Genomic DNA, 16,316 nt, shown 5'->3' on the forward strand with positions numbered 1-16,316 from the left:
TTCTTTCGACGCCTCTTTTCTCGGTTGGAGCAGCAATTCTACCACTCTTGACACCTTGATCTATGCGTTCACACACTATCACAGCATCAGTGAATTGTTGGGCTGAACTACCCATCATATGTTCGTAATATGGTGCTTTGAGTGTGTTGGCAAATAAAGAGACCATCTCTTTGTCCAGAAGTGGGGGATGTACTTGAGCAGCTAATTCTCGCCATCTTTGAGCATATTCCCTTATGCTTTCTTTATCCTTTTTCTCTATATTGGACAAACTGGTTCTGTCGGGCGCAATGTCCATGTTGTACTTGTATTGCTTGATGAAAGCATCCACAAGATTTTTCCAGTTGTGAATTTTTGTGTTATCCAATCTCATGTACCAACTCAAAGTTGCCCCACTTAAACTGTCTTGGAAAAAGTGCATTAGTAGTTTTTCATCATGTACTACCTCAGCCATTTTATTGCAGTAGGACCTGAGATGAGTCATGGGGCATTGTGTTCCACTGTATTTGATGAATTCAGGAACACGAAATTTCTTTGGGACAACCACATTTGGGACCAAACACATCTCTGCTGCCCGGACCGGGTCATATAAGTCTATCCCTTCAATGGCTTTAAGTCTGGCTTCCAGCGCCTCTATCTTAGCTTGATCAATGCTATCAGATGACTTAGCCTCGTGGGACTCATTAGCAGATGCCTTCACGACTGTTGGGGATGGTGCAGGTGTCGTTGACTGCACAAATGTTGGATTTTGCTGAGGTTCTTGACCATGTTCACTCATTCTTTCCTCAGGCTGAACTGTAGTAGGAGCCGGATCAAAGGTGATCGGTCGATTAGAAGGACCTTCATCAGAGGTATTTCTTAGTGTTTGCTTGAGTAAGCTAGTGAGGTGAGCCACACTTATTTTCAGAGACTCCAACTCTTCGTGCAAATAGGCCTCACTTTGAGCACGCTCTTCATCTTCCATGTTTCTTGCTCGAAGTCGGGTGTTGTAGACTTTTTGGGGACCTATATTTCAATCTGTCATGTATGCATGTTAAATGTATGAACATGTAATTTATATGATGCACTTGCCCTTCAAGGGTGACATGGTTTTTTTTTTTTTTTTTTGTATGACATATTCTGTAAAGAAAGATAACGCATACAAACTAAAGACAGCGTCTATTCATGCATAGGTTTTCTACCTGGTCTCAAAAGGGTCTCATATCTGCCCAGTGACGTCCTTCGTAAAGGCAGTATGGGGGCGTTGCAAAGAACAGTTAAGACACGTATGCCCACCATTACCAAGCAGGCACTCAGATATGAGTTGGGTGTTTCACGCATCTGAACCCGACCAATAGTCAAGGGCAGATTGTTAATTCCCCACTTAACTTAGAAGCTTGTGTGTGCTTGAAAAATATAAAGCATGTGATGCATGAGGCAGTTCTATACAATGCATGAACAAATATGTACAAAATTAAAGCGCGTGAGAAATAAATAAAGGAAATGCATATTTAAAAATAAACACGCAAACCACAACAAAAAACACAATAAATCAGACAAAAACAAAGCTTAGTCCACAAGATTCCCCAGTGGAGTCGCCATTCTGTCGCACGTGTGCGGCGGCGCGGCGATCGTCCACCCTCAAGGAAAAATCGAAATAATTTATTCCTGGAAAAATGGGGAGAGACAAGGAATTCTTGTCTCTACAAGTGAAAAATTGGAATGGGAGTCGCCACCTAGTATTCTGGTTACTAGGAACCTTAACTGGTCTTTAGAGATCGAGTACGGAGACTGGTTGCGTAAAGGGAAGGTATTAGCACCCCAACTACGTCCTACCTAAGGTAGGCTGCATTGTTTTAATGTCTGATAAAATCTAAAATCATGTTGTGTTGTGGTTTGTAATTGTTTGGAATACGCATTACATGTAATGTCATACCCCAGGTTCGAGTGTCCGTAAAAAAAAGAAATTAAATATCCGGAAGATGCATTACGTGTAATGTCATACCCCCGATACCAAGAGACAAACAAAATAAAATTTTTGTTGTTTTTTTTGAAATTTTGGCCAATATTCTCTTGACTTTAATAAACTGGTTATTAAAGCCAAAATGCATGCTAAAATATTGTTTTTTTTGACATATGAAAAATACGATATGATATTTTAGATTTGAGACACTTGGCCGTATGCACAAAAATGTTTTTTAAATTTTTTTTGTATTTTTGGAAGTTTGTGACAAAAAAACCCGGGTATTTTAATACCCGATTTGTATTTTTACGACATAAAAATACTATCCGATATTAATAAAAATAACATAAATCAACAGTGGGAACATCATAAATATTTTTTTAAAACAATAATATTTTTTTTCTATTTTTTTACAATGGGCCGGATCAGGCCCAATTGCATGGGCTGGGCCACACCTGGCCCTTTTACATGGGCTGGGCCGAACATGGCCCAAATGCATGGGCTGGTTACTGTGCACATAGTAACCGGGTTACTGTGTGCACAGTAACCAGAGAATTAATTAGCATGCATAGTAGCCGGGGTTACTGTGCACACAGTAACCCGTGAATTAATTAGCCAGTTACTGTGCACAGCACAGTAACTAGCTAATTAATCTTCATCTGCTGCAGAACGTAAACGTTCTGCATGCAGATGAAGCCGAAGCCGAAGCAAAAAAAATGACAGTGGAGAAAGTTACCTGGAACGGTGTTGATGCTGGCAGCAGCTGATGCGGCAGGGTCGGTGCTGGCGGTTCCCGGTGGCCGGCGGTTTTCCTTCTCTCTCTCTCTCCTCTGTATTTTTCTATTTTCTACTTTACTGCTCCTTCTTCTTCTGTGTTCTCCCTTCTCTCTCTTTTCCCCTCTCTTTGCTCTCCCTTCTCTTCTCTGCCTTCTCTCTTGGTCTTCTCTTTTTTTTTCTTTTTTCTGTTCTCTCTCCTTTTTTTTTTTTTTCAACAGCCCTCCCCTGTATTTATAGGAAAACAGGGGAGGGTGAACGTGTTGGGGCGGCTACTGTTGGCCGCCCCCTCCACTACCTTCAACGGATAACAACGCCAGGCAAGTGGGTGTCCATGGTGGGCGTCTTTTTGCGCAATAAACTGGAAAGAAAGTAGGCGAAAAGAGAAGAAAACAAAACGATTCTTCTCCCCTGTTCTTGCGTGTCCAGGGGAAGAAGAACGATGGTGTCGTTTCCAAACGGCACCGTTTTGCGTTTTTTTTATAATATATTTTTTTTTGAGATTTTTTATTTTTATTATTTTTTATGTGGGGACCCAAAAATGGGTTACAACATTCTTGTTGAGTCGTTTTTTAATATGTCTCATGTGTATTCAAATAATTCTAATATTCTACATGTAGGATATCAATAGGATTTTATCTGATATCAAGCTCTATTCACTTTTGAGTCAAATGAGTGAATAATTTTCCATATGCATGAGAAATAGTATAAATATTTGAATTGTTAATACGAATTAGATCATGCTTCTTGATAATATATATTATTTTTATTACGATAAAACATGATCAATTGTTGAATATGAATTCTTGATATGAGTCAATATATACTTTTGAATTGACTTCTGAATTGATAGCTCCTCATTTGATTGATATTATGAGTTGAGCCTTGGGATATGAATTTGTCTGTTCAATTATGATATGAACCTATGGTATGCCAGTCATAATACCCACGTTAACTAGGTAGTGTTAGTCTTTGTGTATATCGTATCTGAACCTTAGTTGGTCTTGGGAGTCATCAACCTGTGTGGACTAATCATCTCATAGTATGGAGCCTTATGCTCATTGCATTGTGATTTTTTGACAAGCTTGTTATGGCCTATTTGAGAAACTATATGTGTGTGTGTGTGTATTGAAAGTTATCTACTCATTGAGTTGTTAAACTCCTCCTCTCATTTTTTTTTTTTTTTTAGGTTTATAGTTTGTTAGAAGGTCACTTTTGTTGGACCTTCAGACCTGCTCTTTTGGTTGTAATTTTTACTTTTTCTTTATGTCTAGTTAGTGCTCCACAATTATAAATTTATATTAACTCTTGTATTAAGATAATCAAATTATATTATGAAGTTAGTTTTGTTGTTACTCTTACATTGAACTTTGATTGAGCTATTTAAATGATAAGTTTGTATATGAATTTAGGTTCGCATAGGTATGAAAATGTAACAGTCCAAACTGTACGACTCGATCAATGTTAAAAGATTCCAACATATCATCTTTATTTGAGGGTAATTTTTTATTATTATTATTTCCAAAAATTCAGCAAAGTTTTGTTTGTATTTAGGACATCCCAAGTTATCAACTACTATTAGTTTACTCAATCAACCCATCATTACAAAGTCCCATAAGTTCGGACCTTGTATTAAACCTCATAATTCCACACAATATATATATCCTACGAGTAAGATCAATATGAATATAGTCCAAACATCATAAAAGAAAATGAATACTAACATGCAAATAAAGTATTTACAACATAATAAGTGTCCCTAAATGTTTCAAAAGGGTTAATTACAAGATAACTAAAATACTAAATGCTAAGCTAAATTTTTATAAATACATCAAAGTTTACACAAAAGTATACTACATAAACATGTTAATTCCCTTTTGTTTAAGTTAAATATTTATATAAGTTTTACAAAGTAGAGTCCTAAACTAATGATCTTCCTGGATGTTTGATGTACCTATTACATAAATAAACATACCATTATGTTGATAAAGAATATATGTATGCTCATGTAATGAGTACGAATGAAGTATTAACTTTCTATCGAATTTATGAGAATTCTAACAGAGAACTTATATTTTGCTTGTATATCTTTTAGACTCAATTAACACTCATTTATATATTCTTAGTTGAATAATCTTATTTACTTGCATAAACTAGGTGACCTTGCAAAGTCTAATCTTGTGAATCATCTCCCGGCAATCCTATCACGGATGCTATTAGCCAGAGCTAATCTTGTGAGTCACATCCTGACAATCCTATCATGGATGCCATTAGCCGGAACTAATCTTATAAATCATCTCCCGGCGATCCTATCACGGATGTCATTAGCCGAAGCTAATCTTGTAATTCACATCCCGGCAATCCTATCACGGATGACATTAGCTGGAGCTAATCTTATAAATCATCTCCCGGCAATCCTATCATGGATGCCATTAGCCGAAGCTAATCTTGTAATTAACATCCCGACAATCCTATTGCGAATGCCATTAGCCGAAGCTAATCTTGTAAATCATCTCCCGGCAATCCTATCACAGATGCCATTACCCGAAGCTAATCTTGTATTTACAGTAGACTTTATTTACATTGAACATGACATTTATTGTAATTGCATTCGCCAGAAGAATTTAAAATATATAAGTGCAAATAGGAGGAAAATCACGCACCTGCTTCACCTGTCTCGCGACCTCCCTTAGTAGAAGATCCAATTCTGGTTGCTCCTCTTGAATCACAAGGAAGTTTTTTTGTTATGATTCCTTCAAATCGATATTATAGCGAATTCATATTCATCCATTACTCATATATTGCTTTCCATGCATGTTCATTTCCTCATAATAGCATACATACATATATCATATATATTTTCAGAGTTAGTATCTCAATGTGTAAGTGTTCTTATGACTTTGAACCATTATTGTCTGACTTTGAACCATTATTGTCCCATTTCCAACTATTACTTTCTCTCTTTGAACTATTATTGTCCAATTTCCAACTGTTACTGTCTGAACACTCATAAGATTTTTAACTATATCTAAAGTTCTAAAGCTCCATTTCAAATGAGATTGATCTTGTTAGAAAGCTAAGACACGAGGCTACCAGCTCTCTAAAGGAAGAAGAACCCAATTCTGCTTCCAAGATAGTCAAAATTGCTCATCAACTAATCAGTCCTACTGCCCTACATAATCAGTCACGACTCAGTCTCGGTTGGTAACCTATAACTGGAGTTCCACATCTCCAAATTGAGCAAGACTAGTTTTCCTGATTAGCTAATATTCAAATCTACAATTTCTATAAGGAATCCAATCATAATTCCCTCATCCTCCTACCCGAAATCTCACCAAAAGTCAAAAGACAAGTCTGTCCAGAGTTGTCTCCCCCTCCCTTTCACACAATAGTTTCATAAACTACATACCACACACATGAATTAACTTAATCTCAATAAGAAGTACTTTTTCCCCAATTTATGTCTAAGAACCCTAACCTATGATTCAATATCCAGACATCAATTCTTTATCGAATTTAAAGAATGAATTTTTTTAAGATCATGTTTAGAATACCTTACCCGATACAAATTAAGATTTTGGTCTTCAACTAGTTGAAGATTTTCAACTCCCTCATTCTTTTCTTTTTGTTCAATTTCCCTCATTTCTTTTCTTCTTGTTCAATTTCTTGGTAATCCTTTGCTCTCAAGTGTTTATCTCATCTATAAGCTCTTAATCCTGGATGGGTTCTTGAAATTTTAGTGTTTCTCTCTTGATTTATCAAGAATGGGTATAAAACTCCCTATCTTCTCTCCTTATGGTTCCTACAGATTTTTTTTTTTTTGTGAGGAGAGAGTATTTATACTCTATATTTTTTTTCTTATTTGTATTTAAGCCCCCCTTTTCCTTTAAGTGTATTATTCTCTTCAATTAAATCCTACCCTCAACAGTACTGGGTTTATTATAATGTCTCGAATTATTTCGCCCGGAATTTTATATTCAAAAATTTCTGAATTTCTATTTTTATTTAACCATATGCATGAATTTCTTCACTTTTATTTATTTATTATTTTTCTCGGGGTTTACAGAAAACCTAGAGAGGAACCTTGCCTATATGTCGGTCATGGATCTAGGAATCAGGTTATGCACAAAGACTAAGGTTTAGATACGATATACATAAAGACTAACACTACCCTATTCATATGGGTATTCTAACTGGTATGCCATATGTTCATATCATAATCAACACAAACATATTTATATCATAAGGCTCAACTCATGATATGAATCAAATGATTAGCTATCAATTCAAAAGTATATATTGACTCATATTAACAATTCAGATTCAACAATTAACCATGTTTATCATAACAAGAACAATAATCAATATATATATATATATATATATTATCAAGAAGTATGGGTAAATTATCCACTCACTTGAATCAAAAGGGAACAAAATTCAAAATCAAATATCAAAGAAAATCCTATTGATGCCATACAGGTAGAATATCAGGATTATTTGAATACAAAGGAGACATTCAAAAATGATTTAAAAAGAACGTCCAAACTATTTAATACACTTATCTAAGGGTATATTCCATAACTCTATATATTTTTGAACTAAACTAGTCATTTTTCCCAATATAAAAAATATATAATTACAACTAGGGACCAAGCTGGAATTTTATTAGATTTTTAGGGGTCAAATTGTAATTTTGTCAAATTAGATGATCAAACTAAAAATATCATAAATTCATGACTATACTGTAATTTTGCCTATAATTCATCCTCAATTCTGTCCAGAATCTCTAATTATGCTTCAAGGACCATTCTGGAATTTTAACAAATTTTTAGGAGTCAAATTGTAATTTTTTCAAATTGGAGGACCAAAATGAAAATGTCTTAAATTCATAACTATACTAGAATTTTGTCCATAATTGGAGGATCAAAATTTTTAAAACCCTAATATTCAATAAAACAGAAAATTAAAGATCAAGAAAACATATTCAAAGTATAAATCTTACCTTTTAACTTGTTTTCTATAACTTTCTTTTCCTTCCTTTATCTTTCTCTCTTTTCTCTATCTCTCTTTTCTCCACCTTATCTTTCCCTTTTCTTCTCTCCTGCCATCTTTCACTCTCAAATTTCATATCCCTCTTTCCTTTTTCTTTTATTTTTTTCTAGTTATACTTATCAAGTTTTATTCAATTACCACAATACCCATTATTCATTTATACATACTTCTAAAGTTCTAAGGGCTTTGTTGTTTTTTTCTAATCTCTTTTATTTTCAAAACATCACAAAAAAGATTTATAGAATTTGATGGCATTACCAAATGATAGAATCTTGTGATCTTGCGTAGTCTTATGAGAATCTCTTTTTGTTTTTTGCACATTCACATTTTATTATTTAGTTTGTTTGAGAGTTTACCTTCTTTATTTTATTTGTTTTCTTTTGTACGAGGTCCCAACCTCACAAGTGGGTAGCGACTTTTGTATGCTAAATAGGATAAGGTTTTGTTATCCATTTTGAAATTAATTTTTTTTTCATCATTCAATATTTTATTAGTTGGTAATTAAGTGTTGATGTTTTTCTTTTTTGTTTTTAATGAAATTATCTCATTCTCATTTCTTTTTAATTTTTATTAAATAATATCATTGAGATATTTTAAAGACAAAGTGTATTTTTTTTTTTATAATATTGGCAACCATTTATTTTTTTTATTAGTCATTACTTTTTATTATTGATATTTTTTTTATAATTATATTATAAAACTAACAAAGTTTATTGAAATTGTTCAAATCAATAACTCAGGTTTTAAATTCTTCATCCTCTTTTAAAAGTGTTATTATTGTGTGAGCATTACTTTTTATGTAACGAAAAATTTTATCTGGTCGTGGCTTATCGAAAACCTCTCTAAAGCTAAGGACTAATTATGGTGGGTTTAACGAATCCACAGTACTACCCCACCAGCCCGACACTTGTGAAAGATTTTATCAAGGAATAGCCTTGTTTTTATTAATAGACACTTCCTCGTGTTTGTTTACTCCAAAAGTAATTTTTTAAAAATTATTTTTTTATATTTATTTATCATTAAAAAAAATTAGTCAATTAAAAATATTTTTTAGTTAAAAAAAAATTTGAATTGATTTTTAGAAAAGTGTTTTTCTTTTATTTTGGACAGAAAATACTTCTAGAAGTTGTGAAAAATTTAGAAATATTATATTATTTGTTGATTATATTAAATTTGGTCCTCAAACTTTTGGTTGATATATATTTTGTTTGAATCTTTTTTTTTTTTTTAATTTCATTCCTTAAATTTTGATTTAATTTGATTTTTATTTTAGTTTTGATCCTTATTTTTTATAATTGTTATTTGTTTTTCTCTAATCAATTTTTTAACTGAAATTTTTTATCCATCAAATTTAATTTCTATTCGTTTGATTGTTACTTATTTTATTTGAAATAATTTATGAAATTGTAACTATTATTATTTGAATTTCATCATCTTTCAATTTCTTTTATTTATTAGATTTGATATCCATTATTTTGATTATTATTTATTTTATTTAAGATAATTTATGAAATTAGTTTTTTTTTCAATTTTATTCTCATTCAAATTTTTAATTTGAAAATTTTATTTTTTATTATTTTAATAAACTTAAAAAAAATAAAAAATTAATAAACTATTTTTTAGCTCATTTTTCATAATAGAACCAAACATTGAAAAATGTTTCTAACTTATTTTTTATAATACTACCAAACATTAAAAAATAATTTACTTTCTAGAAATTCACTTTTCAAAAAAAGCTACTCAAACAAACTATTTTTTAACAAAAATTACTTTAAAAAATTACTTAACTTTTAAAGACTATTACATGTAGGAGGCACCCATGATGATTTTTGTTTGATCAGGCCTTTGTTCACTAAACAAGATACTGTTTAAAAAAAAAACATTCACAATTAAGGAAGTAGTTTGCCTTACGTCAGGCTCAGTCATAGTTGGAATCACTATTATTTTGATAAAATTGAATTAGTAACATTAATTAATCCTTAAAACTTGGTTGTTAAGGAAATGTGTTTTTTTTTTCTCATGATTTTTTTTTTGGATTTGAACATTGAAATTAATTATAAATATAAAGATTTATTAAATTCTTTAAAATATATTAAATCAATGTAAAAATATCTTAAATTGTTAGATTTATTTGATATTGATTAACACATAAATTGATTTAAAAATAACTCCTTAATAAAAATAAATAAATTAGTGACGATATCTCAAAAATTCAAGTAGTCTAGGAATAGGACTCTCGAGTTGGATAATTGGTTAATCAATTAATTTTAATAATTTCATCAATTCTCCCTAACCAAGGTTGTTGGTAGCTTATACTTAGTGTTTAGTAAGTTAAGATAACTTTTGACTAATACCTGCAAAAAGTTTCTTTTGATGAAGGTAAGGACTCTTCGATATTTAAATAAATATTTTTTTAGAGAGAAAATAAAATAATATTCTAGAGATAGATATTCTGAAAATATATATACAGTAGAAAATAAAGATTGTGAACCTTTTGTTCTGAAGGTCTCATGAATGGTGTATTTATAGCCCGTGATTTTGTGAAGTGGAGGGTTTGGAATGTAATTTTACCTTGATAGCATTTAATGAGGGATAAATATCTCTTACATCTATATTAATATTTGATGAAAATATAGTGGATCCTTGAAGGACTTTTATGTACCAAAAGGGGGTAAAAAAAATTAAGGTATAAGATATCAAATGTAACTAAACTCATAGAGGCTAAGTTCTTCCCCTAGGTTAGACCCAAAGAAGATGAGTCATTCCCTTAGACACGTTTAAGGGAGGATTGTCATTTTGTTTAGCGTGTTGAGCGTGTCTAAGGAAGGAAGGTCATTCTCTAGTGTGTTTCCATGGAAGGTTATGGCGAGACTTAACATATTGTTAAGTCCACACACCTTGGACTTGGCTTATTGCCAAATCCAAATACATTGGGTATGTTATGTTTGTCAAACCCATATTACCATAGACTTGGGTAATTACTAAGTCCAAGTACCTTGAATATGGCTAATTGCTAAGTTCGAATATATTAGGTCTGGAATGTTTACCAGAGACTCATGTTACTTTAAACTTAGTTGACCACCAAGTTCATGTACCTTGAATTTTGCCAATTGTCAATTCTAGATATTTTGGGTTTAATATATTTGTCAGATCTACGTTACTTTGAACTTTGTTGACTGTTAAATCCAGAAACCTTGGGCTTGGCTGACTGGCAAGTCAACGTACCTCAAACTTGGTTGACTACTAAGTTTAGGCATCTTGGTTCTCGTATTTTGATTTAAAAAGATTTTGATTTATGAAAATCTTAACAAAAAAAAAGTTAATTAGCATTTCAACTATCATCAAATAGCATTTCATCTATCATCAAATATTAATTAATTTGGAGAACATTTTTGTTTAGGATTCAGGGGCTTGTCCATTACAACACGAGAAATGAATTAAGAATATAGTTTGATGGGGCACCAGGTCGGTCCACAAGAAAGAGTAAGATGCCCGTTGTCTTCCCAACTTTTTCTCACGTCATCATCCATCCTGAAGACCTTTTCCCAAGCATTATAGAATTCCTTATCGGAGACACTTTCCTTAAAGCCATGCCTGCTAAAGGAAAACGGAAAGTATCACTCAACTGATAAAAAAAAAAAATTCGAAAGCTAAAGAGAAACATGTAGATTGTGCGCTGGGAATCTCACGTCCAGTCTTTAAAGCAAGGCAATACAATCATTGTGTCTACAGGGGGCTGCATCATTTTCTACAAAGCCTTTGGATAATTCTCAACGATTTTCATAATATGTTTGAAAAATCACATAAGAATTCAGAATAGATGACATTTTCTGTGACGTAAGTTTACAATTTTCCAAATGTTTTGACATCCACTACACCAACTACAAGCCGTGGCCTCATGCTGTGATCATTGGTCCTAAATGAGTGAACCAGAAGACATTAGAAGTCACGACCAATGCCTTCTTAAGTGTCTTTGAAAGCATTGTAGAAGAACCTATAGTTCAAGAGTGTTTTTTTGCTGCTGTCACTCGTTTAGAAGGGCTTCATCGATCAAATCTACCTGGCCATAGACAAAAAAACCACAAATGTCCTTTAACTTCAACAATAAATAAAATGCCTCTAGAATATCAGAAAGTTCATGTGATGAGACCAAACAAATTTCCAAGAAGGTGATAAATGAATGCATGATCATTGCCTATTGTTTGAGAAGCCTATAAATATGCTTTGAAGTACTTTAAAGCAGCCTAACAAGCATTTATGCCCTACTGTAAATGGTGACGAAATAAAAGAAAAAGGCAGGAAAGGTGGGAAAAGGGATCAATTTTAGCAAAATCTTTCTTTATAAATTCATGATTCTCAGTTTATCATGCTCTAAGCAGTTCTCTTATTATCTTCCAACCCCGGAAGAGCCCACAATCACATTCACTTTCGTTTGCATTGATTAAGCATAAAGAGCAAAAAGTGTACCAAAAGAATGGTCTCCCCTTTACCTGTATTCCTACAAGCTCGAATTATAATTACAAGTGCAATAATGACCAACTTGTAGACCTTGACAAAACATTATATAGCACACAAAATTTAAAAATTCTTACTCACAAACCATCGCTTCTGTTTGCGTGATGGACCCTAAATCAAGTAAATGGAGAGGGTCAAGCAAAAATCAGTTCTTCATGATCTTAGCTATCATTTTACTTCAACACCAGCTTCATATTCCTGCAACACATGCTGAGACCGCAAAGAAAGTGAGTTTAAATATTTCAGGCAAAGTACAGCTCTGTATGTATAAGTGGTTTATAAATGGAAATTTTTCCAGGTGCACATTGTGTATATGGGAGAGAAGAGGCATGAGGATCCAGCAACAACCAAAAAAACTCACTATGAAATGCTGTCGACATTGTTAGGCAGGTATGATTACACCAACATCCCTCATGAAAATAAAGGTTGATATGATTTGTAATTTTACATAAAACAGCTAAAAGTTTTCTCTGTTCTGTTGAAGTAAGGAAGCAGCACAGAGTTCAATTCTGTACAGCTATAGGCATGGCTTCTCTGGGTTCGCTGCAAGAATTACAGAGTCTCAAGCGGCAGAAATAGCAGGCACGATAATTGCTCAAAACTCTACTAGTCAGTTAAAATGTTTCCTTTCATTAAGAGATTTTTTACTTTAAATTGCAGATTTTCCTGGTGTTGTTCAAGTAATTCCAAACGGGATTCACAAGCTTCACACGACTAGAAGTTGGGAATTCATTGGTCTCAGTCATCATTCTCCACAAAATCTGTTAACACAAAGCAACATGGGCCAAGGAACTATCATTGGTGTTATTGATTCAGGTTTTTTATTTTTCTTTCTTCGGTAGCTGACACCAATTCTTTCACAGGGTCATTGAAAATTGGGTTGGTATGTAATTCTGCAGGAGTGTGGCCAGAATCCAGAAGTTTTCATGATGAAGGCATGGGGCCAGTGCCATCTCGTTGGAAAGGAATATGTCAGCAGGGTGAGCACTTCAAGTCATGCAATTGCAACAGAAAGATCATTGGGGCACGCTGGTTCGTAAAAGGATTTCAGGATCAAATACATTTCAACAAAACTGAAAGCAGGGAATTCATGTCGCCGCGGGATGGAGATGGCCATGGCACTCATACAGCTTCTACAGCAGCTGGTAATTTCGTTGCAAAAGCAAGCTATAAAGGACTAGCTACAGGTTTAGCAAGAGGAGGAGCACCTCTTGCTCACTTAGCCATTTATAAGGTTTGTTGGAACATTGAAGATGGAGGATGCACCGACGCAGATATTCTGAAAGCATTTGACAAAGCCATACATGATGGAGTAGATATCCTATCTCTGTCAGTTGGCAATGACATTCCTTTGTTCTCATATGTCGATATGCGTAATTCAATTGCAATTGGCTCCTTTCATGCAACTTCAAAGGGAATCACAGTAGTCTGTTCAGCAGGAAATGATGGCCCTATCTCACAGACAGTTGCGAATACAGCACCTTGGCTCACCACTGTTGCAGCCTCTACAATTGACAGGGCCTTTCCAACAGCTATTACACTTGGAAACAACAAAACCCTCAGGGTAAGGTTATAATGTTGAAACAAATCAGAATAATATAGACCGTGCTAAGTTTCTTTTTGGCTTGTTGAATTCAGGGTCAATCTATTACTATAGGTAAGCATAATCACAGATTTGCGGGCCTTACATACTCTGAGCGCATAGCTTTGGATCCAATGGTTCCGAGGTAAGATCACTCCTTTTCTGTTCTTTGAAGAGCTATTATTTTCTTCGTACATCCTGTGAGCTTTAACGTTCCATATCTTCAGCCAGGATTGCCAGCCTGGAAGTCTAAATCCAACATTAGCAGCAGGAAAAATCGTACTTTGTCTCTCAAAATCAGATACACAGGATATGTTTTCTGCTTCAGGATCTGTGTTTCAAGCAGGAGGCGTTGGACTCATTTATGCGCAATTTCACAAAGATGGGATTGAGTTATGCGAGTGGATTCCATGCGTCAAAGTAGATTATGAAGTAGGGACACAGATACTTTCCTACATTAGACAAGCTAGGTAAGGAATGTGAAGACGTCAAGGCACACACACGCACACGCACACGAAGCTTGGTTATACGAAAATATATGACGTTCCTTTAACATCGTATGAAGGTCTCCAACTGCAAAGCTGAGTTTTCCAAAGACTGTTGTTGGCAAAAGGGTATCTCCTCGACTTGCTTCATTCTCCTCTCGAGGACCAAGTTCAATTACTCCAGAAGTTCTAAAGGTATATAAAATAAACTAAATTCGTATCCAATAAAAAATAGTCCTGAAACAGAATTACTAATAGCCAAATATATCAAATCTTGAAAATAGGCAATGTTTAGTGTTCGCTTTTCATTTCAAAGTGTATAATGTCATCATTAATGTCTGATTCATGATGGTAGCCTGACATAGCCGCACCGGGTGTGGACATCTTAGCTGCATATACACCAGCCACCAAAGACCAAGGTGACTCGTATGAATTCCTATCAGGAACATCAATGGCTTGTCCCCATGTATCAGGAATTGTAGCTCTCATTAAATCCTTACATCCTAATTGGTCTCCCGCAGCCATAAGATCAGCTCTTGTCACAACTGGTCAGTAAAATTCAAACCTCAATTATTTAATGCATTTTACAGGTTAATCGCAAAAGTCTGACTAAATGAAACAAACTGCAGCTTCCCAAACTGGAACAGATGGAATGAAAATCTTTGAGGAGGGCTCAACAAGAAAGGAAGCAGACCCATTCGACATGGGTGGGGGACATGTCAATCCTGAAAAAGCAGCGTATCCAGGCCTTGTTTATGACACCACCACAGAGGAATATATTCAATACCTTTGCTCCATAGGCTACAGTAGTTCATCTATTACCAGGTTAACCAATGCCAAAATCAATTGCATGAAAAAGACCAATACTAGACTTAACCTCAATCTCCCTTCAATCACCATTCCAAACCTGAAAACAAAAGTAACAGTGACAAGAAGAGTGACAAATGTGGGAAATGTTAATTCAGTGTACAAAGCTATAGTTCAGGCTCCAATTGGCATAAGCTTGGCAGTAGAGCCTCAAACTTTAAGTTTCAACAGGATCAACAAAATTCTGTCCTTCAGAGTTACCTTCTTGTCGAGTCAGAAAGTTCAGGGAGAATATAGATTTGGGAGCCTAACATGGACTGATGGTGAGCATTTTGTTAGGAGTCCAATATCTGTACGGGCTACGGAGACATCAGATTATTGATTCATGTGATGCTATGAGTTGAGTTAATTGTTTTTAAAATAAAATTAAATTAAATGTTGCCAATATGTTAATTTTTTCTAGTGCAAAAGAAAAATTAAATTATGCGATGATTAATATAATATGATATAATTCGGTTGACTTTGCATGTTTGAAAGCAATCAAGACAACTTGTAAAAACATAATTTGACTAATAAAAAAATTTAACATGACATCTTTTTTTAAAACATAACAACGTATTTGATTAAGTTGGATTAACCAAAGTTAACATGTTAAATTCACGACTTAGGTTATGAGACTATGATAGCTCTATAAAAAACAAACCAAAACAAATTATAAAGCTTAATTCTCAATCAATCAAATATTGAAGAATAAAATTAAAAAAAATAATCAATTAAAAAAAGACCTAAAAAAGTAAACCGAGTTAACCTGTTAAACATGCAACCCGAGTCATAAGACCAAAATAACTTCATAAAAGCAAATCGAAACAAATTAAGAAGTCTAATTCTTAATCAGTGCAATGTAGAATTATGAGATTAAAAAAATCAATTAAAAAATGACTCAAGTTAATCCATCAAACTCATTACTCGGGTACTGAGACGAACATAACTTTATAGGAAAAAAAAATAACTTGATTTAACCCGCAAAATCCATGACTCTAATAAATGAGAATGAGAGTTCAATTCAAAGCAAATCATGAAGCTTAATTCCCATTAAAACACGATATTAAATGATGAAATTTAAAAAAAAATCAATTAAAAAAATTAAGTCAACTAAATT

General features: G+C 33.7%; 1 protein-coding gene across 2 annotated transcripts; it reads left to right on the top strand.

The window, feature by feature from the left end:
- The first annotated feature begins 12,149 nt into the window (after positions 1 to 12,149).
- Positions 12,150 to 15,602, top strand: LOC118042467 (subtilisin-like protease SBT3.5). Of its 2 annotated transcripts, none has more exons than XM_073411380.1 (9): positions 12,150 to 12,510; positions 12,582 to 12,673; positions 12,768 to 13,099; positions 13,183 to 13,847; positions 13,922 to 14,010; positions 14,093 to 14,335; positions 14,431 to 14,545; positions 14,706 to 14,898; positions 14,980 to 15,602. In XM_073411380.1, the coding sequence occupies exons 3-9, from the start codon at positions 13,063 to 13,065 to the stop codon at positions 15,537 to 15,539; spliced, it is 1,902 nt and encodes a 633-aa protein (XP_073267481.1). In that variant the 5' UTR covers positions 12,150 to 12,510; positions 12,582 to 12,673; positions 12,768 to 13,062; the 3' UTR covers positions 15,540 to 15,602. The 2 variants fall into 2 exon arrangements, with proteins under 2 accessions (XP_073267481.1, XP_073267482.1); XM_073411381.1 differs by having other exon boundaries at positions 12,772 to 13,099.
- The last annotated feature ends 714 nt before the right edge of the window (positions 15,603 to 16,316 follow it).

Source organism: Populus alba, chromosome 1, assembly GCF_005239225.2.
Source record: "Populus alba chromosome 1, ASM523922v2, whole genome shotgun sequence".
In the NCBI taxonomy this organism is placed as follows: Eukaryota; Viridiplantae; Streptophyta; class Magnoliopsida; order Malpighiales; family Salicaceae; genus Populus; species Populus alba.

Bases quoted from the DNA above. Each gene is read 5' to 3' on its own strand.
- LOC118042467 (XM_073411380.1), top strand. From the start codon at position 13,063: ATGGGCCAAGGAACTATCATTGGTGTTATTGATTCAG. The intron at 13,848-13,921 runs GTAAGGTTATAA...TGTTGAATTCAG, and splicing joins GAAACAACAAAACCCTCAGG to GGTCAATCTATTACTATAGG. The intron at 14,899-14,979 runs GTCAGTAAAATT...AACAAACTGCAG, and splicing joins ATCAGCTCTTGTCACAACTG to CTTCCCAAACTGGAACAGAT.